Below are 26,935 nucleotides of genomic sequence, written 5' to 3' on the forward strand. Positions count from 1 at the left end.
GCCGCGTCCCTTCGCGGACCCTGCCTGCGAGGCCGACTGTAACAGGATGCTGGGGCTCGAGGTGCTCGCCCCTTGCTTTGTGCGAGGGAAAAGAACCAATAAGGAGCGAGGCAAAAACTGGGTGCTGTAAACCCGAAAAGGGGGCGAGGAGGCCCGCGGGAAGAGCGGGGGAGGAGAGAGGGAGGAGCGGGGAGGGCCCGGCGAGGAGGAGGCCGGCGCCGAGCGCGAGCAGCGCCCCTGACACTAGAGGGGGAAGCCGGGGGGGAGCGGGCCTCGCAGCCGAGGGGCCGGCGCGGGGAGGCGGGCGCCGGGCGGGGGTTCGCCGGGCCGCCGCGCGTGACGTAGCGCCGGGCAGGGCGTTATCAGCTGCGGGGCCGCGGCGAGGGACGCGTGGCGACAGCGGACGGCGCCGCCCGCTCCCGGACGGCCGCAGGCAGCGGCCGCGCGCGCGGGTTCCGAGCGCTCCGGGTCTCCGCCCCTGCCGCCGCGCCCCGGCCGCCGGGAGGCATGAGTCCGCGGCCGCAGCCCTAGCGCCCGCTCCTCCGCCCGGGCAGCCCGGCTGCGGGGACGGGTGCGCGCTGTAGGGTTGGGGGCCATGAAACCGAGTCCGGCCGGGACGGCGAGGGAGCTGGAGCCGCCGGCGCCGGTCCGGGGCGAGCAGCGCACGGCGGAGCCCGAGGGGCGCTGGCGGGAGAAGGGCGAGGCGGACACGGAGCGGCAGCGCACCCGCGAGCGGCAGGAGGCCACGCTGGCCGGGCTGGCGGAGCTGGAGTACCTGCGCCAGCGCCAGGAGCTGCTGGTCCGGGGCGCCCTGCGCAGCTCTGGGGGCGCGGGGGCAGCTGCAGCCCGCGCCGGGGAGCTGCCGGGGGAGGCGGCGCAGCGCAGCCGCCTGGAGGAGAAGTTCTTGGAGGAGAACATCTTGCTGCTGAGGAAGCAATTGGTAGGTCGTGCCCGGAGGTGGGGCACGGCTGTCCCTGCAGACGGGCCGGGGGTCGGGCAGGTGGCCTGCGGTGGGCGCTGGGGTGCCTCTGACTGGGGAAATCCTTTGGCTTCCCGGGACCCCCGCCCGGTGCCCCCCCGACCTGGGTTCCCGAGGGCGCCCGCGGCGTGTGGGCTGCCGACGCCCACGCGATCCCGGCGTGTGCCCGCTTTGTGTCAGGTAAGGGGCTGGCAACCCCGCGCGGACGGCCGGGCGGGGGTGGCCTCTCTCCCCTCCTGCTTTGCCTTTGGAATTCTTGGAGTCTCCTGGTTGTTACCTTCAAACTCTCCAGTTAGACGAAAGCGTGCCCTCTCCCCGAGGGTTTGCAAAGCCTCATTTAAAATAGCATTTCTTTGGGGAGCTTCTTGGCTTCATGTCCTCCCGCCGAGAGGGGACAAAAGCCGAGGAGGGGGCTTGTGGCGCGGTTGACTGTCCAATGCCGAATTTCACGATTACTCGGAAGCGGCCGCGGGGAACCTGCCCCTCCCAAGGCTTTCCCCAGCCTGCCAGCTTTTGCCGGGGCTGCTGCTTAATTTAATAGAAGCCCTTTTGTATAAGGCGGCTAAAACCGATGCAAATGATGGAAATTTGGCTGGAGAAAGTGCCCCCTCCCCTCATATTTTATATGTACTGCTCGCTGTGACTTGAGGTGGAGGTGGGCGAAGAGAAAAACCTGCTCTCAGGGAGCATTTATCATTGGATTTGTGTCAGCGTCTCAGACATTCTCTGCCGTCTTCATTAATGGGGAAGAAAAAGAACTTCGGCGCTTAATGTATTGATGAACAGCTTTTGACCCAGCCTCAGAGTAATGGCGGCAGCTTTGTTTCGGTGACCTCAAAAATGTAGTTTTGAAAACAGGAGAAAAAAAAATCCTTATCTGACCATGTGATACTATCTGAAACTAGACGCACGCTAGATAATGTCCCTACTACGATTACCAACAGTGATGCTGTGTGGTTATTTGTCAAGTGTTTTCTTGTATTATCTCTTTTCAGATAATTTGTCTCTTTTTTGAGCATCAAAGTGATTTGACTTGTTTGGTTCATTTTTTTCTGAACTCATTCTAACAAACAAGCATGTTATGTCTCCAAGCGTTTTAAGTCAAAGAACAGACAGGAGGGGTAGATTCATAAGCATCTGTTTTGTAAGGATGCACAATATGTGTATGGTGGTTTGTGCAATACCTCTGTTTTGGCATTTTGCTGTGTTTTTTAGTAGCAGACGCTGATTTGAGCCAATTCTTGCTGGTTATGCCTGTCATTGACATTGTGTGCATTGTCTTATACAATAGCACCTTCTTGTCTTCCTGAATCTCACAACTGTGAGTGGCGCATTCCTGTTGACCCCTGGAGGGGAGCAAGGCAGCACGTCAGGAGAATTCCCGTCCACTCAGTGTTTGTGGTACTGTTTTCATTTGTAGACTTGGCATTTGTGATTTGAACCAGATGCCTTTTGAGTTTTGTTTTTTTGCTTCCCCAGCAATAGGAAGCACTAGGTGGCGGTGTGAGTTAGCACTACGGTCTGTCACCTTTGGAAACCCGAGCTGAGTTCAAATCTTGATGGACCTTCCCTTGAGGGTTTTGGATTCTGCCAGCTCACATTATACTTGGCACTGGCTATTAGTATTAGTTTCTCACTTTCAAAGACCCTAAGACTGATTAAACCCCACAAAGCAACTAATAGAAAACAAAACTCTGCAGGACATTTGGCCAGAAAATCTCACCTAAGTAAGATTATAGTGTATTGTAGGAAATCTGTTATACTCTGACAAATTAAAGAGTCTACAGTGAAGTACTGTTCTGTAAAAAACTGGCTGTACACAGAGGGTTTTTGAAAAATCTCAGTGGGTTTTTCTCATACTACCTATAAAAAGTAAGTTTATATATATATATATATATATATATATATATATATATATATATATATATATATATTAGTTGAAACTAAAAGCAAGTCATGTTTTTATGAAGAAACTATATCACCACAAAATGTGAGAAAGTGGAATTCAACGTAGGACATATTCTTGAAGTTTTTCTTTATTTCAGGTCATCCAGTAAAAATTTTGGTTTTGGAAGATGTAGGGAACTCTTCAGATGGTAATTTGAATACTTAGAGCCAGACTTTCTGGTTCTCTGTCACCAAAATTTGTTTGTTTTCCTTTCTCCCTTTCTTCCTAATCAGAATTGTTTGAGGAGAAGAGATGCTGGTTTGTTGAACCAGTTGCAGGAACTCGACAAGCAGATAAGTGACCTGAGACTGGATGTGGAAAAGACATCTGAGGAGCACCTGGAGACAGACAGCCGCCCCAGCTCAGGTGAGTGTGGGAGTACAAGGAGGAATTCTGCGGTCATGAGTTCTGCTTTGGCCCCCTGTGCTTAGCGTTCCCAGACCTGCAAATGGCAGTGGAGTTCGTTTCCAGTGCGGAGAGAATAAAACAAAACAAGAGAAGTCTGCCATTCCGTTGCATAAGAGGGAAACAAAATCAGAAAACAAATTTTTTTAAAAAATTTGTTTTGTTAAACTATAGTTGATTTACAATGTCGTGTTAATTTCTACTGTACAGCAAAGTGATTCAGTTATATGTATATATACATTCTTTTTCATATTCTTTTCCATTATGGTTTATCACAGGATATTGAATATAGTTCCCTGTGCTATAGTTCCCAGTAGGACCTTATTGTTTATCCATTCTCTGTAGAATTAGCATTTGCTAATCCCAAATTCCCAATCCATCCCTCCCCCACTCCCCTCCCCCTTGGCAACCACAAGTCTGTTCTCTATGTCTGTGAGGCTGTTTCTGTTTTGTAGATAAGTTTGTTAGACAACGAAATTTTATAATAATGAGATTGATCTGACTGAAGTCTCCTGAGTTTAAAAATAAAAGCTTCTATTCAGATTTCTGGAAGAGTGCTCCTCCTTTGAAACTTGAGAAAGTCAGAACTGGGCTAGAAAATTAGTCACACTTCAGCTTCCTGAGACCACTTCAAAAGTTTGTTCTTTTTTTCTTTTAAACCATTTGGCTACTTAAATAGATTTGTTTTTCTCTTCAAGTTATTCTTTCTGAAATGTCCATGAAAAAGTTGAAGTTTGATAGATCTAAGTCTCTTTCCTTGCACATCTTTAAAGGTGGGGTCTAGGTCAGTTTGAGAGTGAGGGTACTCTTAGCTTTGAAACATACCCATAGTTATGAGCTTTTTGCCTTTTTCCAAAGATTGCTGGAAATGAAACCATAAAGTCAGGACACTAAATCTTGTGAACCAAAATTGGTGCCCCTCCCTCTCATATTCTCCTTTTCCTACCTTTTCTACATGATTACCCCATTTCCTTTTAGGCACAAATGTGTGTTATTGCTTGGTATGATCTTAATCCCAAATGGTGTTTTTTATTTGTAGGGTTTTATGAACTGAGTGATGGGGCTTCGGGATCCCTTTCCAATTCCTCGAACTCCGTCTTTAGTGAGTGTTTATCCAGCTGTCATTCCAGCACCTGTTTCTGCAGCCCCTTGGAGGCAACCTTGACTATCTCAGATGGTTGCCCCAAATCTGCAGGTAAGACTTTTTACAATTGATAGACATTTTTAATTGGAAGGGGTCAAAGGTCTTTAAAGGTTGTCTAGCTTCTACTGATGAAAAACAAAGGCTCAGAGAATTTCATCAGCTTTCTGCCTTTAGTGCCATAGTTGCATCTAGAATCAAGATCACCACAATTCCAGTCCTCTTTGGGTATCACCTGGCTTTATATTCTGATGATAGCAAGATAACTTATTTTTAGAAATCCTGTCCCAATATTATAGTTCTTGAGCTCTGTTTTTTGAGCTTTTGCTGTCCAGTTGTTTGCATTTTCTTTTCAAAATTACGTTGGATCTGTTTTCTTCTTCTATTAATCATTTAAAGCTAAAGCTTACATTAAGTTAAATATATCTGTCAGCCTGGCTAAGAGCTGCTTGGCACTTCTGGTAGCAGTGGCCCCTCCTTGTTCTCCAGAATGCCTTGCATGATGGCAGCTCTCTTCTTTTAGCAGGTGGATAGGGGGAGATCCCCTAGACCATGTTGCCCATTTTGGGCTATTCTTGCAGTGACCTCTAGAGAGAATCATGCCATTGTTGATACAGGAAGAGTTTCTGCATTTCCACTATGTGTCACACACTGCTGTGTGCTCTGCATACGTTTATGTGCTTTGAATCCTCCCGAGAGTTCTGCAGGGCACAGGTGTTGTTAGCTCCATTTTATGTATCAGAAAAATGGGGCCTGCTGAGGTTAGGTTAGGTAAGTTGCTTAAGGTTATATAGAGAGTAAGTGACAGAGGCAGGGTTCAAGCTTAGGACTATCTGCCAGGTCCATGTTTTTCCACCACACTGAGGGAATCCAGAAATTGTTGTGTTCAACCTTCTCGACGAACAGAGGAGGAATTTGGTTTTATATGCCTTTGTCAGAGGCTTCTCATTTGCTGAATGGCAGAGTTGTTGCTGAAACTCGGGACACCTTCCTCAGTTATGCTTTAGTACGATTCCTCAGAAGATCAGAGAAAATATGGAAGTTAGAGGAGCTGTGGGTCCTGGCACAAGTCACTGCACCCTTGGTTTGTATGTGTTGTCCACTTGGGTAAAAGGTTGAATTTCTGAGGTCCAGGCAATGCAAACATAACACTAAACAACTGAGGCTGCTAATTGGCTGATGTCTTTGTACAGTGTGTGTTGTTAGCAGCAAATGTTTGGCGAAGCACAAATCTGTGTTATCTAGAGTAACTGGGCCTCAAGTTCATTGGTAATTGCTCCCTTTCACTCTGCAGATCTGGCTTCAGAGGGAAATTTTATAAACCTATTAAAGGTACTTTGGTATAGGTTTTCCTTAAAGACAGACTCCTGCTATCCCAAATGCCACGTCTTTACATAATTGAGACAGTTGGGCTGGCCCTTGCCGGCTGGGATGCCTGTCTTGTTCCTTAACTTTATGGAGGAAAAAGAGATGAAAGATGTGTAGGTGAATGTGGCTTAAAGTAAGACAAGGATAGGCCTTGGGGTAGTGAGGAGGGGTGGGCAAGGATATTAGCTAGAGAGGTTTCCCCTTCTTAAAACAAACTATTTATTGGCAGTGGAGGTGGGATTGGGGACATGGCACTTTTATTTTACAATAATCTTTTGTTTACAAATGAATCATATCATTTCTGGGTCTAGACTGTATTCCCCCCTTCCCCGCCCCCACCCAACTGCTAATTATCATTGGAATTCATGGAGCTTTCCCTTAAATTAACAATTAACATAGAACCTAGCATGTAGTGGGTTTTCAATATTTGAGTGAATAAATATAATTATAATGGACAACAAATTAAATAGTGACAAAAACTTTGATTTTCTCTAACTAAAGGTCGTTCAGGGGATTTGATATTTATAATGTATGCCAAGACGAGAGCAAAATCATTTAATTAAGCAAGAAAGCTTGATGTCATTGTATTTTGGCATCTACATTTTTGAGATGTGGGAAATTTATTCATTAATACTACTACTCAGCCTTTTAAAACATCATCAAGAATTCCCTCCTAAAATATTGTACTTTATTTTTTAGTGTCACTATTGAAAACATAGGGTGATTATTATTTAAATTTAATTAGTGTCTATTGAAATTTGATTAGCTACCCTGACCTTTCAATTGACAGTTATACTAGAACACATGTCATTAATAATTAGGTCTAGGGTGGGATAGGGAGGGTGGGAGGGAGACGCAAAAGGGAGGGGATATGGGAACATATGTATATGTATAACTGATTAAATTTGTTATAAAGCAAAAAATAAAAAAATAAAAAATAATAATTAGGTCTAAAAAAAAAATTAAAAATGAGGAGGAAGCACATAGAGAGTATAGTTTATCTGAAGTATTTTAAAGGGAAACCAGGAATAGAACACAGAAGGGAGAGTGGCCTAGAGAAAGAACGACTCAAAAAACATTTATTTTTCCAGTAATAATGCAGTACGTATTTACTGAAAATTTAAAAAATAGAAAATAAAGAAGAAAGCAAACATTACTTGCTTTCCCACCACATTGAGATGCTAGTGCTCTATTAGCATCTTGGCGTGCTTCATTTCAGACTTTTTTCTTTGAATATATCCAGTCTTAATAAAACTGTAATCAATAGTCTGTTATTATGATTTTCTCTCCGCTTTAAGGTGTTTTCCCCATATTATTCAATAGTTTGAAAGCATTTTTTTCTTTTTTGCGGTATGCGGGCCTCTCACTGTTGTGGCCTGTCCTGCTGCGGAGCGCAGGCTCAGCGGCCATGGCTCACGGGCCCAGCCGCTCCGCGGCATGTGGGATCTTCCCGGACCGGGGCACGAACCCGTGTCCCCTGCATTGGCAGGTGCACTCTCAACCACTGCACCACCAGGGAAGCCCTGAAAGCATTTCTTTTTTTTTTTTGGCTGTGTTGGGTCTTCGTTGCTGCACGTGGGCTTTCTCTAGTTGTGGCGAGCAGGGGCTACTCTTCGTTGTGGTGTGTGGGCTTCTCATTGCAGTGGCTTCCCTCATTGTGGAGCATGGGCTCTAGGCGCGCAGGCTTCAGTAGTTGCGGCACGCTGGCTCAGTAGCTGTGGCTCATGGGCTCTGGAGCACAGGCTCAGTAGTTGTGGCACACGAGCTTAGCTGCTCCGCAGCATGTGGGATCTTCCCGGACCAGGGATCGAACCCGTGTCCCCTGCATTGGCAGGTGGATTCTCAACCACTGTGCCACTGGGGAAGCCCCTGAAAGCATTTTTAATGACTGAATATTTTTCCTTCACAGTTATAGCTTGTTAAAAATTCCTTTGTTAATTATTTTTTCCGTCACCCAGTAGTGTGAACTGTATGTGAAATAGTAGAATAGCTTGTGGAGTATTTGTTGATTCTTTGGCATTCTCCCTCTAGCCATGAATTTGTCTTCGTAGAAACTGGCCAGAGTCGAGATGGTGCTGACCAATTCATTTCTTCAGAGTGTACCTTTAAATGTTTTTCAGATCTCATAGGATGGTTGGAATATAAAGAAGGCCACTGTGAAGACCAGGCCTCAGGGGCAGTTGGCCATTCCCCCTCCACATCACAGTCTAATTCCCTTGGTGTCATTGCAGATGTGAATCCCAAGTACCAGTGTGATCTGGTGTCTAAAAACGGGAATGATGTGTATCGCTACCCCAGTCCGCTTCATGCTGTGGCCGTGCAGAGCCCAATGTTTCTCCTCTGCCTGACCGGCAATCCCCTGAGGGAAGACGAGAGGCTCGGTAGCCATGCCAACGACATTTGTGTTGGATCTGAGCTGGATGCCGTCAAGACGGACACTTCCTTACCCTCTCCAAGCAGTTTGTGGTCTGCTCCCCATCCTTCATCGAGTAAGAAAATGGATGGTTACATTCTGAGCCTGGTCCAGAAAAAAACGCACCCTGTAAGGACCAACAAGCCGAGAACCAGTGTGAACGCTGACCCCACCAAGGGGCTTCTGAGGAATGGGAGCGTTTGTGTCAGAGTGACTGCGGCCGTCTCACAGGGCAATGGTGGGAACCTTAAGAATTCTAAACAGGTGCCTCTGCCCTCTGGCGGGATCCCCTCTTTGGACAATGGGACGTTGTCCCCACTGAAACAGTGGTCAAAAGAATCAAAGCCAGAACCACTGGAAAGCAAGAGGTTGCCCGCGCCTGAGGGCATCTCCCCAGGCGCTGCCACTGAACTTCCAGGTAAGCATCTGCCCAAAAATGCCAAGCCAGCCTCCCAGGAACTTGCTAGATGTCCCCCTGCTGGGGCAGGGGAGTCTCCTAAGGAAAGCGGGCAGATCCCAGCTGCCTCCCCAAAAGACAGCCCTGGGAGGGTCCCCGCCTCGCTGCAAGAGAACAAGGTGGTCCAGCCACTGAAAAAGGTGCCACAGAAAAACAGCCCGCCGGCTCTCCCTACGGCGGCGCCCCCTCCCGCCGCTTCGGCTCTGCTGTCTCCCGCTTTCCCGGTGGAAGAGCGGCCTGCCCTGGATTTCAGAAGCGAGGGCTCTTCTTCTCAGAGCCTGGAGGAAGGGCCTCTGGGGAAGGCGCCGCTGGTCCTGGCGCAGCCGCCCAGCGTCAGGCCGCCCCGGGGTACGCGGCCTGCGGTCGCCCCGAGGGGCTCCGCCCTGAAGCCCCGGGCCCCGGCCGTCCACGGGCCGGAGAGCGCGCTGCCCGCCGTGAGGGAGAAAGGCCGGGCGGCCGGCAAGAAGTGTCGGTTCCCCGATGACGCGGATACAAATAAGAAACTCCGGAGAGCCCCGGCCAAGGGTCGGCGGGGCGGGGGCGGCCAGCCGGACGCCGGGCCGCCCAGCCGGCCGCTGGGGGCGGGCCACCGGGCCGGGAGCCGCGGGCATGGCCACGGCCACGGCCGGGAGGCGGTGGTGGCCAAGCCCAAGCACAAGCGCACGGACTCGCGGCGGTGGAGGTCGGCTGCCGAGGTGTCCTACGAGGAGGCCCTGCGACGCGCGCGGCGGGGCCGCCGGGAGCCCGCGGGGCTGTTCGCGGCCGGGCCGCTGCCCTACGCCAGCCCCTACGCCTACGCGGCCAGCGACTCCGAGTACTCGGCCGAGTGCGAGTCCCTGTTCCACTCCACCGTGCTGGACACCAGCGAGGACGAGCGCAGCAACTACACCACGAACTGCTTCGGCGACAGCGAGTCCAGTGTGAGCGAGGGCGAGTTCGTGGGCGACAGCACCAGCACCAGCGACTCCGAGGAGAGCGGAGGCTTGATTTGGTCCCAGTTTGTCCAGACTCTCCCTCTGCAGCCGGTCCCGGCCCCGGACCTTCGCCACAACCCCACCAAAACCTTCGTCAAAATTAAGGCTTCACACAACCTCAAGAAGAAAATCCTGCGCTTTCGGTCTGGCTCTTTGAAACTGATGACGACCGTTTGAGTAACGTCCTTGGTGTAGAAAGTGGGGTTTTTCTAGTTCCCGAAGAAACGGCGGCGTCTTACTGTTTTGTGTGTAATAATCCCATGAAATGCTTTCCTTTGGTTTAGATAAAACCGAGGTGAATTATGTCTCATCTTCGTCAAGTATGGACACTAGTGCCTTTAGTGGAAGGTAAAGAATGTCTTTGTTGGTTAGAAGTGAATATTGAGTTTCTAATGGTGGTGATAGTGATTTTTGTGGTATCAGATGGTTTTTATTTGACGTTTTGTGAGCATCTGTGAAGGCACAGGTTTTGATGTTCAAGTGTTAATGGGATGAGACCGTTTGATCTGGAGGTCAGGTGGATGGAATTTTAGGACATACATTTGCTTCTTTGGTTCTTTAGGGCAGCGTCTCCATGAGGGTTTTCCTGTTGGGGGTATCACATACAATTGTGTGAGGTAGATACAAGGGGCAGTCATGGTTTTCTGTAGTTTTTTATATACTCTTCTTTTCTCGGATGTATCCCTATTCTGTATTCTCCTCAGAACTCTTTGGTTTACTGGACCCAGAACTTGAAGACCAGACCCTACATCCAGAGAGCTGACCTGGATAGGGAGGCTGGTAATACCTTAAAAGGATTCACTAAAACCTTTGCCGCACTTGGTGCCTAGGCCCTGGTTACAGTAACCCCTTCTAGGGCCATTTACCCAACATTGATGCCTTTCTCCTCCTCCGTAATTTGCAGCAGATCCAACCATTCCTCCCTTGGAGTCTTGCCTTTGGGATAACATTTTGGTCATCGGGTACAGAGAAATTCACTCCTAGTGAAATAACCCTTGGGTACGACTCCAAGCTCAGAACTGCTCCCGGAGCACTGTGCCACCTAAGCATTAGCCCAAACGTATTAGTGCAATCCAGTCCAGATTGGACCACTGACCCTGTTTGGAAGGGCTTTTTAAAAAAAAAAAATTTTTTTTTTGGTAAACAGTATTGTGTAAAATTCCTTTTTTTATATCAGTATATGCATGTTTTGTGCATGAGTAGTATTTGTTTTGATATTCCTGTTGATGTTAAATGACTGTATGATATAAACAGTATGTGTTTTTATATATCTTTGTGTAAATTTAATATAACGCATTATATGCTGTAATAAACGATTTGTTTTACTGCTGTTAAGTTTGTTATTTGGGTATAAAACCAGATGTTTACACCTATAAATCTTGTGCTGATTATTGTGGGATTTATATTAGGCCTATTCTAGCATTAGAATATTATTTGCAATAATAATTAAGGCAGATTTTAGGAGTATTGGAATGGATGGTGAATAAACAAATGAGGAAAAGCAAGCTACTTCTTTAGAATGGTTAAGGTGCTTCTTTAAAATTTAAGGTGCATTTTTTTTTTTTTTTTTTTTTTTTGCGGTACGCGGGCCTCTCACTATTGTGGCCTCTCCCGTTGCGGAGCACAGGCTCCGGACGCGCAGGCTCAGCGGCCATGGCTCACGGGCCCAGCCGCTCCGCGGCATGTGGGATGCTCCCGGGCCGGGGCACGGACCCACGTCCCCTGCATCGGCAGGCGGACTCTCAACCACTGCGCCACCAGGGAAGCCCTAAGGTACATTTGATCTCTTCTAAGGAAAATATTTCTGAGAAGACTTCCCCTCTCTCCCTCAACTTCTAAGTATGAAAACTTTTCAACATGGAAAAGTTGAAAGGATAATACAATAAACACCTGTACAGCCACCACCTAGATTCAACAGTTAACATTTTGCCATGCTTGCTTTAACACTCTTTATGTATTGATATATATTAGATTAAACCATATTGCTGGTTTTGTGGGTCAAGGACAGATTTTGGCAATCCCCCCTCTCCCCACCACGCTACTACATTATTATTATTATTTTTTTTTTTTTGCGGTACGCGGGCCTCTCACTGTTGTGGCCTCTCCCGTTGCGGAGCACAGGCTCCGGACGCGCAGGCTCAGCGGCCATGGCTCACGGGCCCAGCCGCTCCGCGGCATGTGGGATCTTCCCGGACCGGGGCACGAACCCGTGTCCCCTGCATCGGCAGGCGGACTCTCAACCACTGCGCCACCAGGGAAGCCCTACTACATTATTTTAAAGTAAATTTCAGTCATCATGATATTTCATCTCTAAAAATTTATGTATTTCCGAAGAACAAGGAGATTCTCCTATATAATCACAACACCATGATCACACTTAAGGAAAATTGACAATAATTCTTATTATCAAAAATTTAATCTCTATTCAAATTTCCCAATTTGTTTCAAGAATTTTTTAGTAGCAGCTTCCCTGCTCCTCCCAACCAGGATTCAGTCAATGTTTTTTTTTTTTATTTTTTGCTTTATAACAAATTTAATCAGTTATACATATACATATGTTCCCATATCCCCTCCCTCAGTCAATGTTATACGTTGCATTTGGTTATAGATCCCTAGTCTTTTAAGTCTGGGATAGCCTCTCCATATTTTTTTCAAATGACATTGGGTTTTTAAAGTCAGAGCAGTTGTCTTGTAGAAGGGCCCACATTCTGAATTTGGTTGCTTCTTTATGTTGTCTTCTAACATCTTCTAGTCCCTCTATTTCCTGTAAACTGTGAAGGCTTGATTGGATTCAGGTTAAACCTTCCTGGCAAGAAGGTTTCACTAGTGATCTTGTGTATTTTATTGCTTCACATCAAGAAACAGAATATCAGGTTGCCCTACTATTACTGAATTTAAGAGTGATCCCTTAAGAGTCAAGTCGGTGAGCAGAATTTTCTCCACTATAAAGGTTTTGTTTTTCCTCTTTGCAAATGGTTAGTGTTTGTGGGTGACTCTTTGGTAGTGTGTGTGGATATCCTGTTCTTCATAACCTTCCACTTACTGGTTTTAGTTTACTTTGCTGATCCTTGCCTGAATCAGTTATTGCCTTGGGGATGCAAAATGGTTTTCTAAGTATCTTTTCTTCTTTTACTAGCTGACATTCTACAAAAAAGAGCTTTCCTTGTTTTTTTTTCCCTTTCTCTTTTTAAAATATCATGATGGATTCGTGGATTTTTATTCATTTGATTCTTTACAATCACTTACGGTTATTGTTCTTTTTGATGCTCAACATGTCCCAAATTTGGCCAGTGGGAGGATACATTTCATTAAAAGGATACTCTGGAATCAGCTCAGTCTCATAATTCATATATTTATTATGAGATGTACTCCATTAAAATGATTTTTTTACATGCTAAACTGCAATGCAACAAAAATCCCTTAACTATCCATTTTTTTATTCTGTCTTGGAAATGATCTCTTTTCCTATATTTTATATCCCTCTTATCTCTAAGAAGGCTTTTAACTTTGAAACTATAGCAAATTATTTCTTCTATAAAACTGTATCATCTTTATCTTTTAAAGATAAGACTTTTTTTTCAAAAAGACATCTTTTTTTTAACAAGACATCTCAGACAATTTTTGAAAATGTAGAGTTGCTAGTCTTTTCGTATTCATATGTTTTTATATGCAGTCATTCTTCTTTGACTAGAATTTCTTTGGTTACCTGATTAAATCTAAGCCAGGCACAAACAAGGGGATGATCTCTCCATGTTTTCTAATGGTGTGATCCAATCTCTTTGGCGGCAAGTTATAAAGTTTATTGTGTAAGGCAACTGGGACCTGCAGTCAGTTCTTGAATCATGTCCAAGTTATTCTCAATAAGCATTATTCTCAGAAAGGGACGCTTCCTGAAAAACAGCTTCTGAATAATTACATGTTAGGTGACAGAATGCCAAAGGAAGAGAAGCATGAAAAATAGGATTTTTCAAAGAACTTCGGGTTTGTCCACCTCTGTCTATTGCTTGACTTCCCTGTAGCTAGCAGTTGTACTGCACTTGGAAAATTGGGTTTTGTCCATTATTTTCAATGACAAAATACCTGCTATTGTTGTTTCAAACAAAATGGCTCTTTAAAATATTTTCCTTTATTTAAATAAATTACAAATACTCTGTCAGAAAAGAAAAAGATATCAGATATATACACAGGTGTTTACACTCTTCTCTGTCAATCCTCCTCAAATTCTACTCTTCAGTAACGTTGGTGTATATATTTCCATACTCTGTTATATGCACAAATATATAACCTTTATATTTTTTCTTCAAAACCAAGTCTCAGTTTATATGTATCATTCTGTAACTTGCTTCCTTCATTTTGTGAATATAATTCTCTCTTTGTAATGGGGTTCCAAGTATGTCCTTGGAAAATAGGCACCAGAGGAAAAAGCCACCAGATTTTATGGGGCTACTTTTTTGCTCTGCTTAGAAAAATTCTAATATTTAGCAACAAAAGTGTTACCTGAGTGCTATACTTTTGCACACATATTGCCTTTCTAGTTTTTCTCATGTATTTTGTTATTTTGTATTGTGAGACCACTTCAGTGGGGTATTATCGTGGGAATCCTGTGAGGCTTGATTAAGGCTTTTGCCATACCAAGGAGCTTTGTCTTTTTTTCTGTCAGATGCCTCAGGGACATTTCCAGGCTGGACCACTTTTAAGTTCATTTCTCTGCTTTGAGGTTACCTGACTACAGAGGTAGTATAAATTCAAATCCTAAATCCACATGGAAGTTACATGTTCTCAGAGGAGACCTTTCCCAAGGTGGAAGAGCTTCCTTAATTTCATCCTGGGCCAAGAAGTGGATTTTTTTTTTTCTTGGACCGACCCTTCACTGAGGGTATAGTGCTTCTGTGCCTGTAGGAATATGGGGAAGTCTCAGTCCCAAATCCTACCCTCGGAGAGCCAAGTCCTTGTCCTTGTGTGCCTTGCTTTAGGGACCAGAAACTTCTCCCTCTACTCTCCAAAAAGGTAGACCAAACTTGGGTTCATTTCTAGTGAAGTCAATATACACTTAACGAGGATGTTTGTTAATAGTTTACCCATCATTTCCAAGTGTTTTACAGTGAAATGATTAGGTTGTCTATCCATTAAAAGGCTGGAAACAGAAACCATAGCACTACCCATTGCCTTTGCCAGTAAGTTGGATTCTCCTTTCCCCCTCTTATTTTTGGTACAATATTATTGAGGTACAACTGAAGTATGATAAAATGCACATACTTGAACTTCACAATTGGATCAGTTTTGATATACTTATATACCTGTGTAATCACCACAATCAATAATAACGAACATTTCCATCATTCTCAAAACTTTCCTTGAGATCTTTGTACTCCATCTCTGCCTCCACCCCTTTCCCCAGGGAACCACTGATCTGCTTTCTGTCACTATAGATTACTATGTATTTTATAGAATTCTATATAAATGGAAGTAAACAGTGCTTTTTTGCCTGAATTTTTCATTCTGCATAATGATTTTTAGGTTTGTCTGTGTTGCTTCATGTCTCAATAGTTCATTCCTTTTTTATTGCTGAGTTGTATTCTTCTGTACAGATAAATAATGATTTGTTTATCCCATTTACTTGTTGATGGACATTTGGGTTATTTCCAGTTTGGGGCTATTACAAATAAAACAGTGAAGAACATTCACGCACAGGTCTTTGTGTGGACAGATGTCTTTGTTTCCCTTGGGTAAATGGAATACGTTGGTCTTATGGTAGGCGTATGTTTAACTGCAAAGATATATTCCAAACGGGTTGTACTATTTTACATTTTTACAAGTAACATATGAGAGTTTTGGTTGCTCCATATCCTCCCTATCATTTGGCATGCTCGGTCTTTTTAGTTTTAGCCAATTTAATGGATGTATAATGGTATCCTGTTGTGTTTTTAATTTGAATTTCCTTGATGACTAATGATGTTGAACATTTTTCATGTGCTTATTGGCCATCTGTCTATCTTCTTTGGTGAAGTATCTGTTCACATAGTTTGTCCATGGGTTGTTGGGCTTCTTGTTATTACGTTGTAAGAGTTTTTTGTTTTTTTTTTAATTTCATGTAAAAGTCCTCTGGTATATATTGTGAGTATTTTCTCCTAGTCTGTAGCTTGCCTTTTCACTTTCTTAATGGTGCCTTGTGAAGAACGAGCATTTTTTATTTTGATCAAGTCCAGTTTTCTATTTTTTCATTTACAGTTTGTGATTTTGGTGTCCCATCTAAGAAACCTTTGCCTAATCCAAGGTTGCAGAGATCTTCTCCTATGCTTGCTTCTAGAAGTATTACGGTTTTAGGTTTACATGTAGGTCAATGACCTATTTTGAGTTAATTTTGGGATATGATGAGAAGTAAGGACAGATGTTCAATTTTTCCAAACAGATATTCATTTGGTCTAGCACTATTCACCGAAATGACTTTCACTTCTGAATTGGCACCTTTGTAAAAAAAAAAAAGAAAAAAATTGAAATATATATATATTTCTGGATTCTATTCCTCTTCTTTAATAAATTTATTTATTTATTTATTTATTTATTGGCTGTATTGGGTCTTCGTTGCTGTGCACAGGCTTTCTCTAGTTGTGGCGAGTGGGAGCTACTCTTCGTTGCAGTGTGCGAGCTTCTCATTGCAGTGGCTTCTCTTGTTGCAGAGCATGGGCTCTAGGAGCATGGGCTTCAGTAGTTGTGGCTCGTGGGCTTCAGTAGTTGTGGCACTCAGGCTCAGTAGTTGTGGCTCGCAGGCTGTAGAGCGCAGGCTCAGTAGTTGTGGTGCACTGGCTTAGTTGCTCTGCGGCATGTGGGATCTTCCCGGACCAGGGCTTGAACCCATGTGCCCTGCACTGGCAGGCGGATTCTTAACCACTGCGCCACCAGGGAAGCCCCAGCACTGCACCACCAGGGAAGCCCCTCTGGATTCTGTTCTTTTTCATTTATCTATTTGCCTATTTCTTCACCAATACCAACTGCCTTGATTTTTGTAGCTTTACAGTAATTATTGAAATCGGGCAGGGCAAGTCCTCCAACTTTGCTTTCTCATTCTCCTTCTTCTTAACTCCTTTGATTATTCTTGATCCTTTGCATTATTATGTAAATTTTAGAATCAGCTTATCAATTTCTGCAAAACAACAAAACAAAACAAAACCCTGCTGAAGCTTTTATTTGTATCACGTGGAGTATAGTTCACTATAGAGATACTGCCATCTTAAAAATAGTGAGTCTTTCAATCCATGAGTATGCCATATCTTTCCATTTATTTAGGTATTCTTTAATTTTCTTCGGCAATGTTTTATAGTTTTTAGTGGAAAGGTCTTGGTCATTTTTTTGTTAGATTTATTCTATGTATTTTTTGATTTTTGGTGATACTCTAAGTAGAAGTTTTGAAAATCTTACTTTCTAGTTGTCTGCTAGTGGTATATAAGAATACAGTTGATATTGTATATTAACATTAAACTCTGCTAAACTCATTTATTAGTTTTAGTAATTGATTTGTAGAATTGCAATCCTAGAGTTTTTGATATTGTCCTAAAGATCTGGAAACCTTTTTTCCAATATTTTCTCTCTTCTATTCAGTTTAGATAACTTCTATTGCTCTATCTTCGTTTTCCTTTGCTATCTATGTTCTACTATTGAGCCCATCTAGTGAGTTTTTAAAAAAATTTCAGATATTATATTTTTCAGTCTTAAAATTTCTAGCTGGATTTTTTTTGTTTGCTTGTTTTTGTTTTGGTGTGTGTGTGTGTGTGTATACTTTCTGTTTCTCTACTGAGAATTTCTATCTGTTCATTCACTTCAAATGTGTTTTCCTCATGGAGCATAGTTATAGTAGCTGCTTTAAGTCTTTGTTTGATAGTTTCAACATGTAGGTCATCTTTTTTTTTATGCTATTCTTTTTTGTAAAATTAATTAATTAATTAATTAATTAATTTTGGCTGTGTTGCGTCTTTGTTTCTTTGCGAGGGCTTTCTCTAGTTGCGGGGAGCGGGGGCCACTCTTCATCGCGGCGCGCGGGCCTCTCAGTATCGCGGCCTCTCTTGTTGCAGAGCACAGGCTCCAGACGCGCAGGCTCAGTAGTTGTGGCTCACGGGCCTAGTTGCTCCGCGGCATGTGGGATCTTCCCGGACCAGGGCTCGAACCTGTGTCCCCTGCATTAGCAGGCAGACTCTCAACCACTGCACCACCAGGGAAGTCCAACATGTAGGTCATCTTGAGGTTGGCATCTGTTGATTGTTTTTCCCTTGAGAACGGGTCACATTTTCCTGTTTCTTTGGTTGTCAGGTAATTTCAGATTGTATCCTGAACATATCAATGTAATACTGCATATGTTCTGAGTCCTTTCATAATCCTCAGGAGAATGTTGATGTTTTTGCTTTAGCAGGCTATCAATCCGGTTAGGCTCTGACCCTAAGTTCTTCTCACCTTTGTGGGCAGTGGTTTAACTCTGAGTTCAATCATATAAGCCTTTGTTGTACTGCTTTGGGTCTGTCCTGTACCTGCATAGTTCAGGGGTTAGTCTGACACTTAGGTAGGTGGTTCATATCTCATTTAAACTCTCAATGCCTTTGCTGTGTTGGTTTGAGTCTGTACCTTGCATGCTTGGCTCAGCTGTTAGATTGAAACAAGGATTCATACACAGAATTAGGGGACCCCTTTCTCTAGTTTTTTCCCCTCTGGGATTTCTCCCACTCACTCCACCCCACAGAGTGATCATTTCCTTGTTCCTCTGTCTAGAAAGACATGTTTTCTATTGGAAGTTTACCTGCCTATGGCACACACTGCTTTGAAACTGGGATCTGTTCTTAGGATAAAGATGCATGAGAAAAGAAAAAAATGGAAAACACACCCATCCCCCCAAATCCATCTGCTTTTGTTTACTTTCACAGTCCTCAGGTAGTTTTTTCTCCGCATATTTTTGTCAGAGTTTTTAGCTGTAATTAGTAGGAGGAATAGGCTGCCATGGCAGATCCAGAATCCACTGACCCATTTATTTTTTATATGGATAGAATTCAAAGATGCAGCAGAGTCCTGAAGGAAAAGCCGATCATGTGCTTCCCCAAAATTCCCCACCCAACTCTGAAAAACACACAAGGCTTTCTGTGTTCTGGTTTTTAAATCTCATAAAACAGTAAGAGTCATTAAAAGCAAGGAAATCCTTTATCAATGTGCAAGAAGGGGTATTTAGGATTGGTACAGTCAATTTTATTTTAATTTTTTCTAGGTGTAGACCTTTAATTTGGAGGATAGAGGGGAGCTATATAATTATTTCTTTGATTCTTTCTTTTGGGGCTAAGAAAAAAGGATAACATTCTCTATACATAGGTATACTGCTTGAAATGTAGTATAAAAGTGCCTTTTGTTTCCTTGAGAGTCATTTTGTTTAGTTTCAGACCTGTCACTTTTAATTATTTACCTGATCATCATATCTCTGACTATAATATAAATACAGTATATAATTACACTTTTGAAAATGGTTATTTACTCTTTGGCCCACAGTGGTTTTTTGGAGCTGCTACAACCTATCTGTGAAATATAAGGAGTAGCAGCATGAAGCCCAGAGCTGATTCAGAGAATATTTTAATTTGAGGACCATTGCCCAGATAAATAACAGCTGCTTTGGAATCATTACAGCTGAAGTGGTCAATGCATAATTTACCTTTATTTTTAACTATAACAGATGAATATTTCAAGGTTACCAAAATATTAAAAAAAAGTCTTAACTTATCACTAGTTCATCTAGCTGTTATATTTTAAAGGGAATGCTATACACAGATACTAGGATGTAGAGGTGCAGCCTGGAGAATTTTGTTGGGAAAGTGTGACTAATGATGGGTAACATCAAAATGATCAGAGTATGAACCTGGTTTTGGTAAATAACCCTAAAACCTATTTATTTATCAAAAAATTATGCAAAACGTGTTAAAGCTTTGAACTGGCAAACTTGGGCAGGTAATCTTGCAAAAGCAACTTTTTCCCATGAGATTTTCCTTTTAAAATTATGTTTTGTTTTGTTTTGTTTTGTTTTTGCGGTACGCGGGCCTCTCACTGTTGTGGCCTCTCCCATTGCGGAGCACAGGCTCCGGACGCACAGGCTCAGCGGCCATGGCTCACGGGCCCAGTCGCTCCGCGGCGTGTGGGGTCTTCCCGGACCGGGGCACGAACCCGTGTCCCCTGCATCGGCAGGCGGACTCTCAACCACTGTGCCACCAGGGAAGCCCTATGTTCTTTACTTAAGAGGATGCTTCCCACATTTCTGGCTTTCTATGGGTCTGACATTTTATTCTGAATATTGTACGTAGCCAGAACCAGGAAATGCAGAGGTCTATTTTTAAAACAGAAGGGAGCTTTTTTTTAATTGAAAATATTCTTTTATTATTACAAACACAGTGTATGTGTATTATAGAAAAAATTTTAAATACAAATAAGGGAACTTCCCTGGCAGTCCAGTCCACTCTGCACTCGCAATGCAGGGGGCGAGGGATGGATCCTTGGTCTGGGAACTAAGATTCCACATGCTGTGCGGCATGGCCTAAAAAATAAAAAATACAAAGAAGCAAAAAATAAGAATATAAAACACTATTTTTATTATCCAGAGATGATTCCTGCCAACCCATCATTGTATATCCTTTTGGATCCCCTTCTAATTATGCTTATATATATTTTTGTCCCTATAATGAGATTATACCTTACTTGCTATTTTGCCACTTGATTTTTAAAGTCAAGGATCTCCACCTTTCCATGTACAGTAAATGCATTTTCATCTTATCTAATATCTAGTTCACATTCATATTTCCCCAACTGTTTAGAGGAACTTAAAAAAATATTTTTTAATTAAATTCAAAATCAATCTTTGATTACTAAGGATGTTATTCTAAATATTTGCCTGAATTGATTGGATTCAGAGAATTCATGGGAGGTCTTTGGCTGGCCTGATAGTTGGTATTGATAATCATGTGGTCAATTTGGCATATATATTAATTGATTCTGATCATAGCTCCAGAATTTCCAAAACCAAAGATCAACTTGTGCTCTGGTGAATTGAGGAGCTAAAATGACTCCCATTCCATCAAGAAGTTCCTAATAAAAATGAGAAAATATATAATGGGAGAAGTATAATAGTACTTACATTTGTAGCATTTCCCTTTCTTTTGTATTGCTTTTTTTTTTGTTTGTTTGTTTGTTTTTTGTTTGTTTGTTTGTTTGTTTGTTTGTTTTTTTTTGTATTGCTTTATATGATGTGTGTGTAAGGTTTACCTTGGGAACAAGTGAGAACCTTTGGAAAGGACCCAGGTAATTGCTGACCATTAGAGTGTATTCCATAAACAAGGTTTTTGAGTTTTGTCCCCTAAATGATATCCCATGTCAGGAAAGAGTTACAATTATTCCCAAAGAGCCAAAAGTAGTTCAAGGAAGGAACATTCTTTCTCTGGAATCTCATCAGTTGATATTTAGAGGAAAGGATTTAGGAGGCTGAAAATATGGCTTGCTGCCTAAGACACACATATTTTATTCTTAAGAAACAAATTTCTGGAAGAGTAGCACTATAACATTTAGATAAATGTGCCTAATTTTCTTTTTGTCCTCACATCCAAGTTTTTAAACATAAAAGTTTAAAACCTGCACATTAAATAAAATTTAACAAATAGAGAAAAAAGGCAAATCATCATTACCTTCCTACTCAATTATTAGCATTTTGATATGGTTCCTCCAAATATTTTTCCTATGCATATGCCATAGCTGCTATCATATACATGTATACATATGTATATACACATATACATATATACTTATATATAAGTACATACCATGAATATATATGTGTAAGTATATATATATAGTTTCATATACATATAGTACTTAGATATATTTTTAATATATGTATATAAATATATACATATACATGATATATACTATACGTACATAAACGTATATACTTAGCAATAGTTGAGCATTTTTCTCTGATTACTACAGTCTTTCTAATCAGATTTGGTAATGGTTACATAATATATTATTCTGGTATTCAATAATTTATTTAGCCCTTCCGCTCATGATGGAAATATACTTTGTTCCTATTCAGGACCCAGCGTTTCCTGGCCCACCCACCAACTGCGCCTGAGATGCTCTGTGGAGGGTTCTTCCTCCCGTTCCCCTCCCGATCTCAGGGCATCTCTCCAAGATCCACATTCTAGAATGTTCCCTCAAGGAGCCTGATCTCAGGGGTCAAGCCTAATTTTGGCTTTCTCCCTCTGCTCTACCCTGATGGACTTGATCTTTTGAACTCTTCTTTCTTGTAAGTCTGCCTTGCCAGGAAGTTGGACTCAAGTTCTGCGTTCTTCTCTGCTTCTTCCCAACCCCGTCTGCATCTTCCCAGCCAGTCCCGGGTTTATAGCTCTCGGCCTGGGCCAGAGTGCTCGGCCTCAGCTCACCATTGGATGCGAGTCAGGGTGGCAGGGTAAGGTCACTGAATCTCTGGTTTGTGCCTATTATAAATGACTCTGGGAGAGCATTTTTTTTCATAAAATTTCCCCTCATACTTAGGATTATTTTCTTAGGATAGAATCCCAGAAATGGATTTACTGAATTTAGAATTATGACTATTTTTAAAGCTGTTAATATTTATTGTCAACTGAATATAGCTAATATTTAATAACTGTTTCTGAGTTATTCTCATTTAATTCTCACACCAGTCTTATACAAATCCCCATTATGGAGGCATAGAGGGGTATGTGTAGCACCACAGTGCATTATTTTGAGCTATCATTGTGGCATCATCCTTGTTTACTATAATTTAAAAGGCAACCATAGGCTTTGTTAATGTGTTTACCTAATTTGGGGGGGTAGGTATGGCAACAGAAAAGGTTCGTTAAGTAATTTTATTTCTTTTAAAAAACAGCTGTGATTTTTTTCTTGAGCATTATTTGTGCAAATATCCTCAGACATGAACACAAAATCTGTTTTAAACCAAAAGATAAACAGGAGGGCTCTTTGTTGACTTGTTCACCAAATATTTCAGCACCTACTAGATGCCTTGCTGTGTGGAGGCTGAGCTAGAATGTAGGCTCCATGAGGGGAGGACAGGAGAGGGACTCTGCCTGCTTTGGTCACTGCTGTATTTCCAGAGCCAGGATGTTCAGTGCCTGACACACAGTAGGTGCTCAGGAAATGTTTACAGAATGAATGAAAATACAGTCACTGTTTTTATCAGTTAGGATTTGGTTCATCAGTGAGTGACAGAAACCCCAAAACAACAGTGGCTTAAACCAGACAGAAGTTTATTTCTTACATAAAATAAATCTAGAGAAAAGCAGTCCAGGCTGTTTAAGGAAGGTTCATAATATCAGGGCCCAGTTTACTTGTGTCTTATTGCTCTGTATTCCTTGGCATCTGAGCTTTACTTCAGGGTCCCAACTCACTGCTTGAGCTCCAGCCATCACATCAACATTTCCAAGAAAAAGGAGAAAAGAAGAGCACGCTCCCTCTCTTTAAAGGCCCTTCCTGTAAATTTCACACAGCCCTTTTACTTATGTCACACTGGCCAGAACTTAGTCACATTGTCAATTCTAGGGCAAGGAGGCTAGGGAATGTGGGCTTTGTTTTGGGTTGCTATGTGCCCCAGGTAAAATCAGGGGCTCTATTACTCTGGAAGAGGGAAAGAATGTATTTGGGGGACAACTAGCAGGATCTCTGGTAGTGAACTTAAATCTTCTTAAGAGGTGAAGCTATACACACATTAAATTTTAATTTACCACATAAAGCTTTTATATTATTGAAACCAAACAAGTGGTACAAATGACATGAAGCACAGAGAGACCAACTGAAAGAATATAGTTAAGAATGGCATCATAGCTGAGGGGTGGGACTGGATACACAGAGGGTGGTAGGGAGAATTGGAAGCTAGTTCAAGGGCAGCAGATGTTTTATATTAGGTAGAGGTGGTAAAAATATAATAATAAAATCATGATGGTGATGAATAAAATTCTATCTACTTTTGATCATCAAGAAAAGGTCGTAGTAATACAGTTTCAAAATCAATATTTTATTTAAGGGGTACTTTTACTTCCTTTAAGCGAATCTTTAAAGCCATGTTACTTGGACTTCCCCCTTCAAGCCTCCTGTGGTTCTTCTGTGTTTAATCAGTGGTTCTCCAAGGCCTCAATTTTCTCTATAAGGCTCTTCTGTGCCTTTATGGGGCACAGAGCGCTCAAGGAATCCTTGTGGCCAGTGGAGATTTCTCCCAGAGTCAGGCGCCATAATCCTTTGCCCCCAACCCCCCAACCAGGCCCAGTTCAGCAACTGCTGTCTCCTAAGTCCCCAGTATAAAAAACGGAACAAAAAATTCCCCCATGTATTGACAGGCTGAATTTCCTTCTCTTAACTTATTTTTTTTTTTAAAAATCACACATATAGTGCACATTCACCAAAGAATTAGAAAACAGGGGTGAGCAAAAAGAAAAAAATAATCTGTAATTTCCACTCTTCAGAGTTGGCCACAGTTCATTTTTTTAAAAAAACTGAAGGATAGTTGATTTACAGTATTGTGTTAGTTTCAGGTGTACCACAAATTGATTCAGTTATATATATATATATATATATTTTCAGATTCTTTTCCATTGTAGATTATTACAAGATACTGAATATAGTTCCCTGTGCTATATAGTAGGTCCTTGTTGTTTATCTATTTTATATATAGTAGTGTGTATCTGTTAATCCCATACTCCTAATTTATCCCTCCCCACCCCTTTCCTTTTTGGTAGTCATATGTTTGTTTTCTATGTCTGTGGGTCTCTCTTTTATAAATAAATTCATTTTTATTATTTTTTAGATTCCATTTATACGTGATATCTTTTAATATTTGTCTTTCTCTGCACAGTTCATATTTTGATGTTAAGCCCTAACAGACATTTTAACCCCTTTAAAAAATATATTCACATAAACATTTATTTTAAAAAAACTTGTCAGATTAATGTTTTTTAATCTTTATTATTAAACTGAAAATTTAATAATCTAGCGTGGACTTTTTTTGGTCAGTAGATGTAACTGCATCATCATTTCAAATGGCTGCCTAATATTTTATTGGGAGGATGTGGAAGGACCAATTTTCGGTGATCTGAAAAGCCTGTGCGCTGTGCTTCTTTTCATCAGGAATGTAGGAGAACTGCTAACTCACAGGACCTGACGGGGAGCAGAAGGCTTGAAAGAAGGTCACCAGGAAAGGTTAGTCGCACAGTTGCCCAGGGCTGAGAGGCTGAACCTAATACCTGGACAACTGGTGTCTCCCGAAGGACGCTGTCTGGAGAGGTGGCTGTCGGCAGGGATCAGTATCGCCCGTAGCCTGGGGCTCCCCCAGGAAGCGGCCTGGAGCCCAGGTGAGGGCCTCTTTGGAGGCAGATGGCTCTGGAGTAGTCACCTCAGGCCAGCTGGTGTTCGGAAAGTGCTCATCTGCCGGATGAGGACCTTGCCTTATCTTCAACTGGTGTTAGAAAGAGCTCTGTGTAACTGGGTGTCGTTTTAGAACTTCTTTAGCTGCTACCTCATTCCTGTTACCTCACCCCTCACTCTGCAGTTGCTCAAATTCCGCTACCACTATCTGATGGCCATGGAAAGCAATTACTTCATGAGGTAGGTATGTGCGCATAAGCCTTCCCGCTCAGGAGCCTTTTGAAATAAAACTCAGATTAGGTAACTGCTAGGGCAGGATTATCGCGTACATTTTTTAACAGTGACATAATGACCTTTCTCAGTTATTTCCTATTGTTTGAAGGGGATCATTATCTCTCTGTGAAGCCACATCTGATATGGAGGCTGAAGTGAATTTCTGAGATACCGGTCCTTACCTCTGAATGGTAAGAGCCCACCTGCCTCGTCTAATTAGCTTTGCACCATCAGGACACTGAATGGATGCTAGGCACTTACAGGCTGCCCTGATGTTGTGCATTAAAGGCACATTTCTTATAATGTGAGAACTACATCTGATATAGATTCTGCTCCGTAAGAATAAACTTGTTTGTTTTTTTTTTTTTTTTTTTTTTTGCGCGGTACGCGGGCCTCTCACTGTTGTGGCCTCTCCCGTTGCGGAGCACAGGCTCCGGACGCGCAGGCTCAGCGGCCATGGCTCACAGGCCCAGCCGCTCCGCGGCATGTGGGATCTTCCCGGACCGGGGCACGAACCCGTGTCCCCTGCGTCGGCAGGCGGACTCTCAACCACTGCGCCACTAGGGAAGCCCTAAACTTGTTCTTTTTTGAGGATAAATGACCTTGGGGATCACTGGCTTTTAAGTGTTATAAATTTTTATGACATTATGAAAGGAATGGGGGCTATAGTAAGCCACTTAGTATTATATTTCCATTTTCTGGATAATGGATTATGTATAATGTCCCAGCAAATGTGAGTAGACTCCAGAGAGGAGACTAGAAACGGAATAGGACTCAATATATGTACAACAAAATTGCACAAGAAAGTCCAGTTAGCTCTCCTCTGATATGACCAATTATTAAAATACAAAATACAGGGTAAATGCTCAGGAGCAGTGTTAATGATTGATGGGAAATTAAATGAAAATAAAATCTAACTAAGTTCTTCGAGGACCTTAAATCTAGAATTTGGAAAGGGTAAAAGTAGCCAGAATAGCAGAGACTCAGACTAGATAACAAGCAGGAAACTGGGGAAGTAAGTAGAGATTAAAACAGAAGAATTCAGAAGGGTTGAATGCAGAGGTGTGAACCTGAGGAAGAGAAAGAAAGAAAGAAAGAGGAAGGGAGAGAGAAAGGAGGGAAGGAGGATGGGAGAGGAAGGAAGGAAGGAAGGAAAGAAAAAGGCAAGAAAGGAAGGAAGGGAAATAATGACAAATACAATCTCTATCTGGAAATAAAAATACTTCATAAGGCTAAACAAGGGGTTTTCAGCTAGGAGAGCAGGAGTTTGAAAAGAATTCACATATTAATAAGTAGGATTCTGCATATTAAAAAGATCATTTTTACCCTTTTTGATAAGGGGAAATGGAAAGATAGTGAGAAAGATGCCTCATGTTGCTAGGGGATAATCTTTTTGAGGTACGTTGCCCGGAAACTATTCTTCCTGGTAATAGTCATAGAGTTAAAATAAGTAGCTTTTTTTTTTTTTTTTTAAAGGGAAACTGAGGTCAGAGACAAAAGGAACCTTGTGATTTGGTAGTCAAGGCCCTTGGCATTGGGCTGTGTGTCCATGGGAGCTGGTGTTCAGAGAAACAAAAT

At 42.5% G+C, this 26,935-nt stretch overlaps 1 protein-coding gene across 2 annotated transcripts; it reads left to right on the forward strand.

Annotated features, from left to right (window-relative positions):
• Positions 1 to 493: 493 nt before the first annotated feature.
• DACT1 (dishevelled binding antagonist of beta catenin 1) lies at positions 494 to 11,020 on the forward strand. Of its 2 annotated transcripts, none has more exons than XM_081228612.1 (4): positions 494 to 940; positions 3,161 to 3,293; positions 4,372 to 4,527; positions 7,962 to 11,020. In XM_081228612.1, the coding sequence occupies exons 1-4, from the start codon at positions 596 to 598 to the stop codon at positions 9,860 to 9,862; spliced, it is 2,535 nt and encodes an 844-aa protein (XP_081084738.1). In that variant the 5' UTR covers positions 494 to 595; the 3' UTR covers positions 9,863 to 11,020. The 2 variants fall into 2 exon arrangements, with proteins under 2 accessions (XP_081084738.1, XP_081084739.1); XM_081228613.1 differs by having other exon boundaries at positions 8,073 to 11,019.
• Positions 11,021 to 26,935: the final 15,915 nt, after the last annotated feature.

Source organism: Mesoplodon bidens (genome assembly GCF_964165515.1).
Source record: "Mesoplodon bidens genome assembly, chromosome: 3".
Lineage (NCBI taxonomy): Eukaryota > Metazoa > Chordata > Mammalia > Artiodactyla > Ziphiidae > Mesoplodon > Mesoplodon bidens.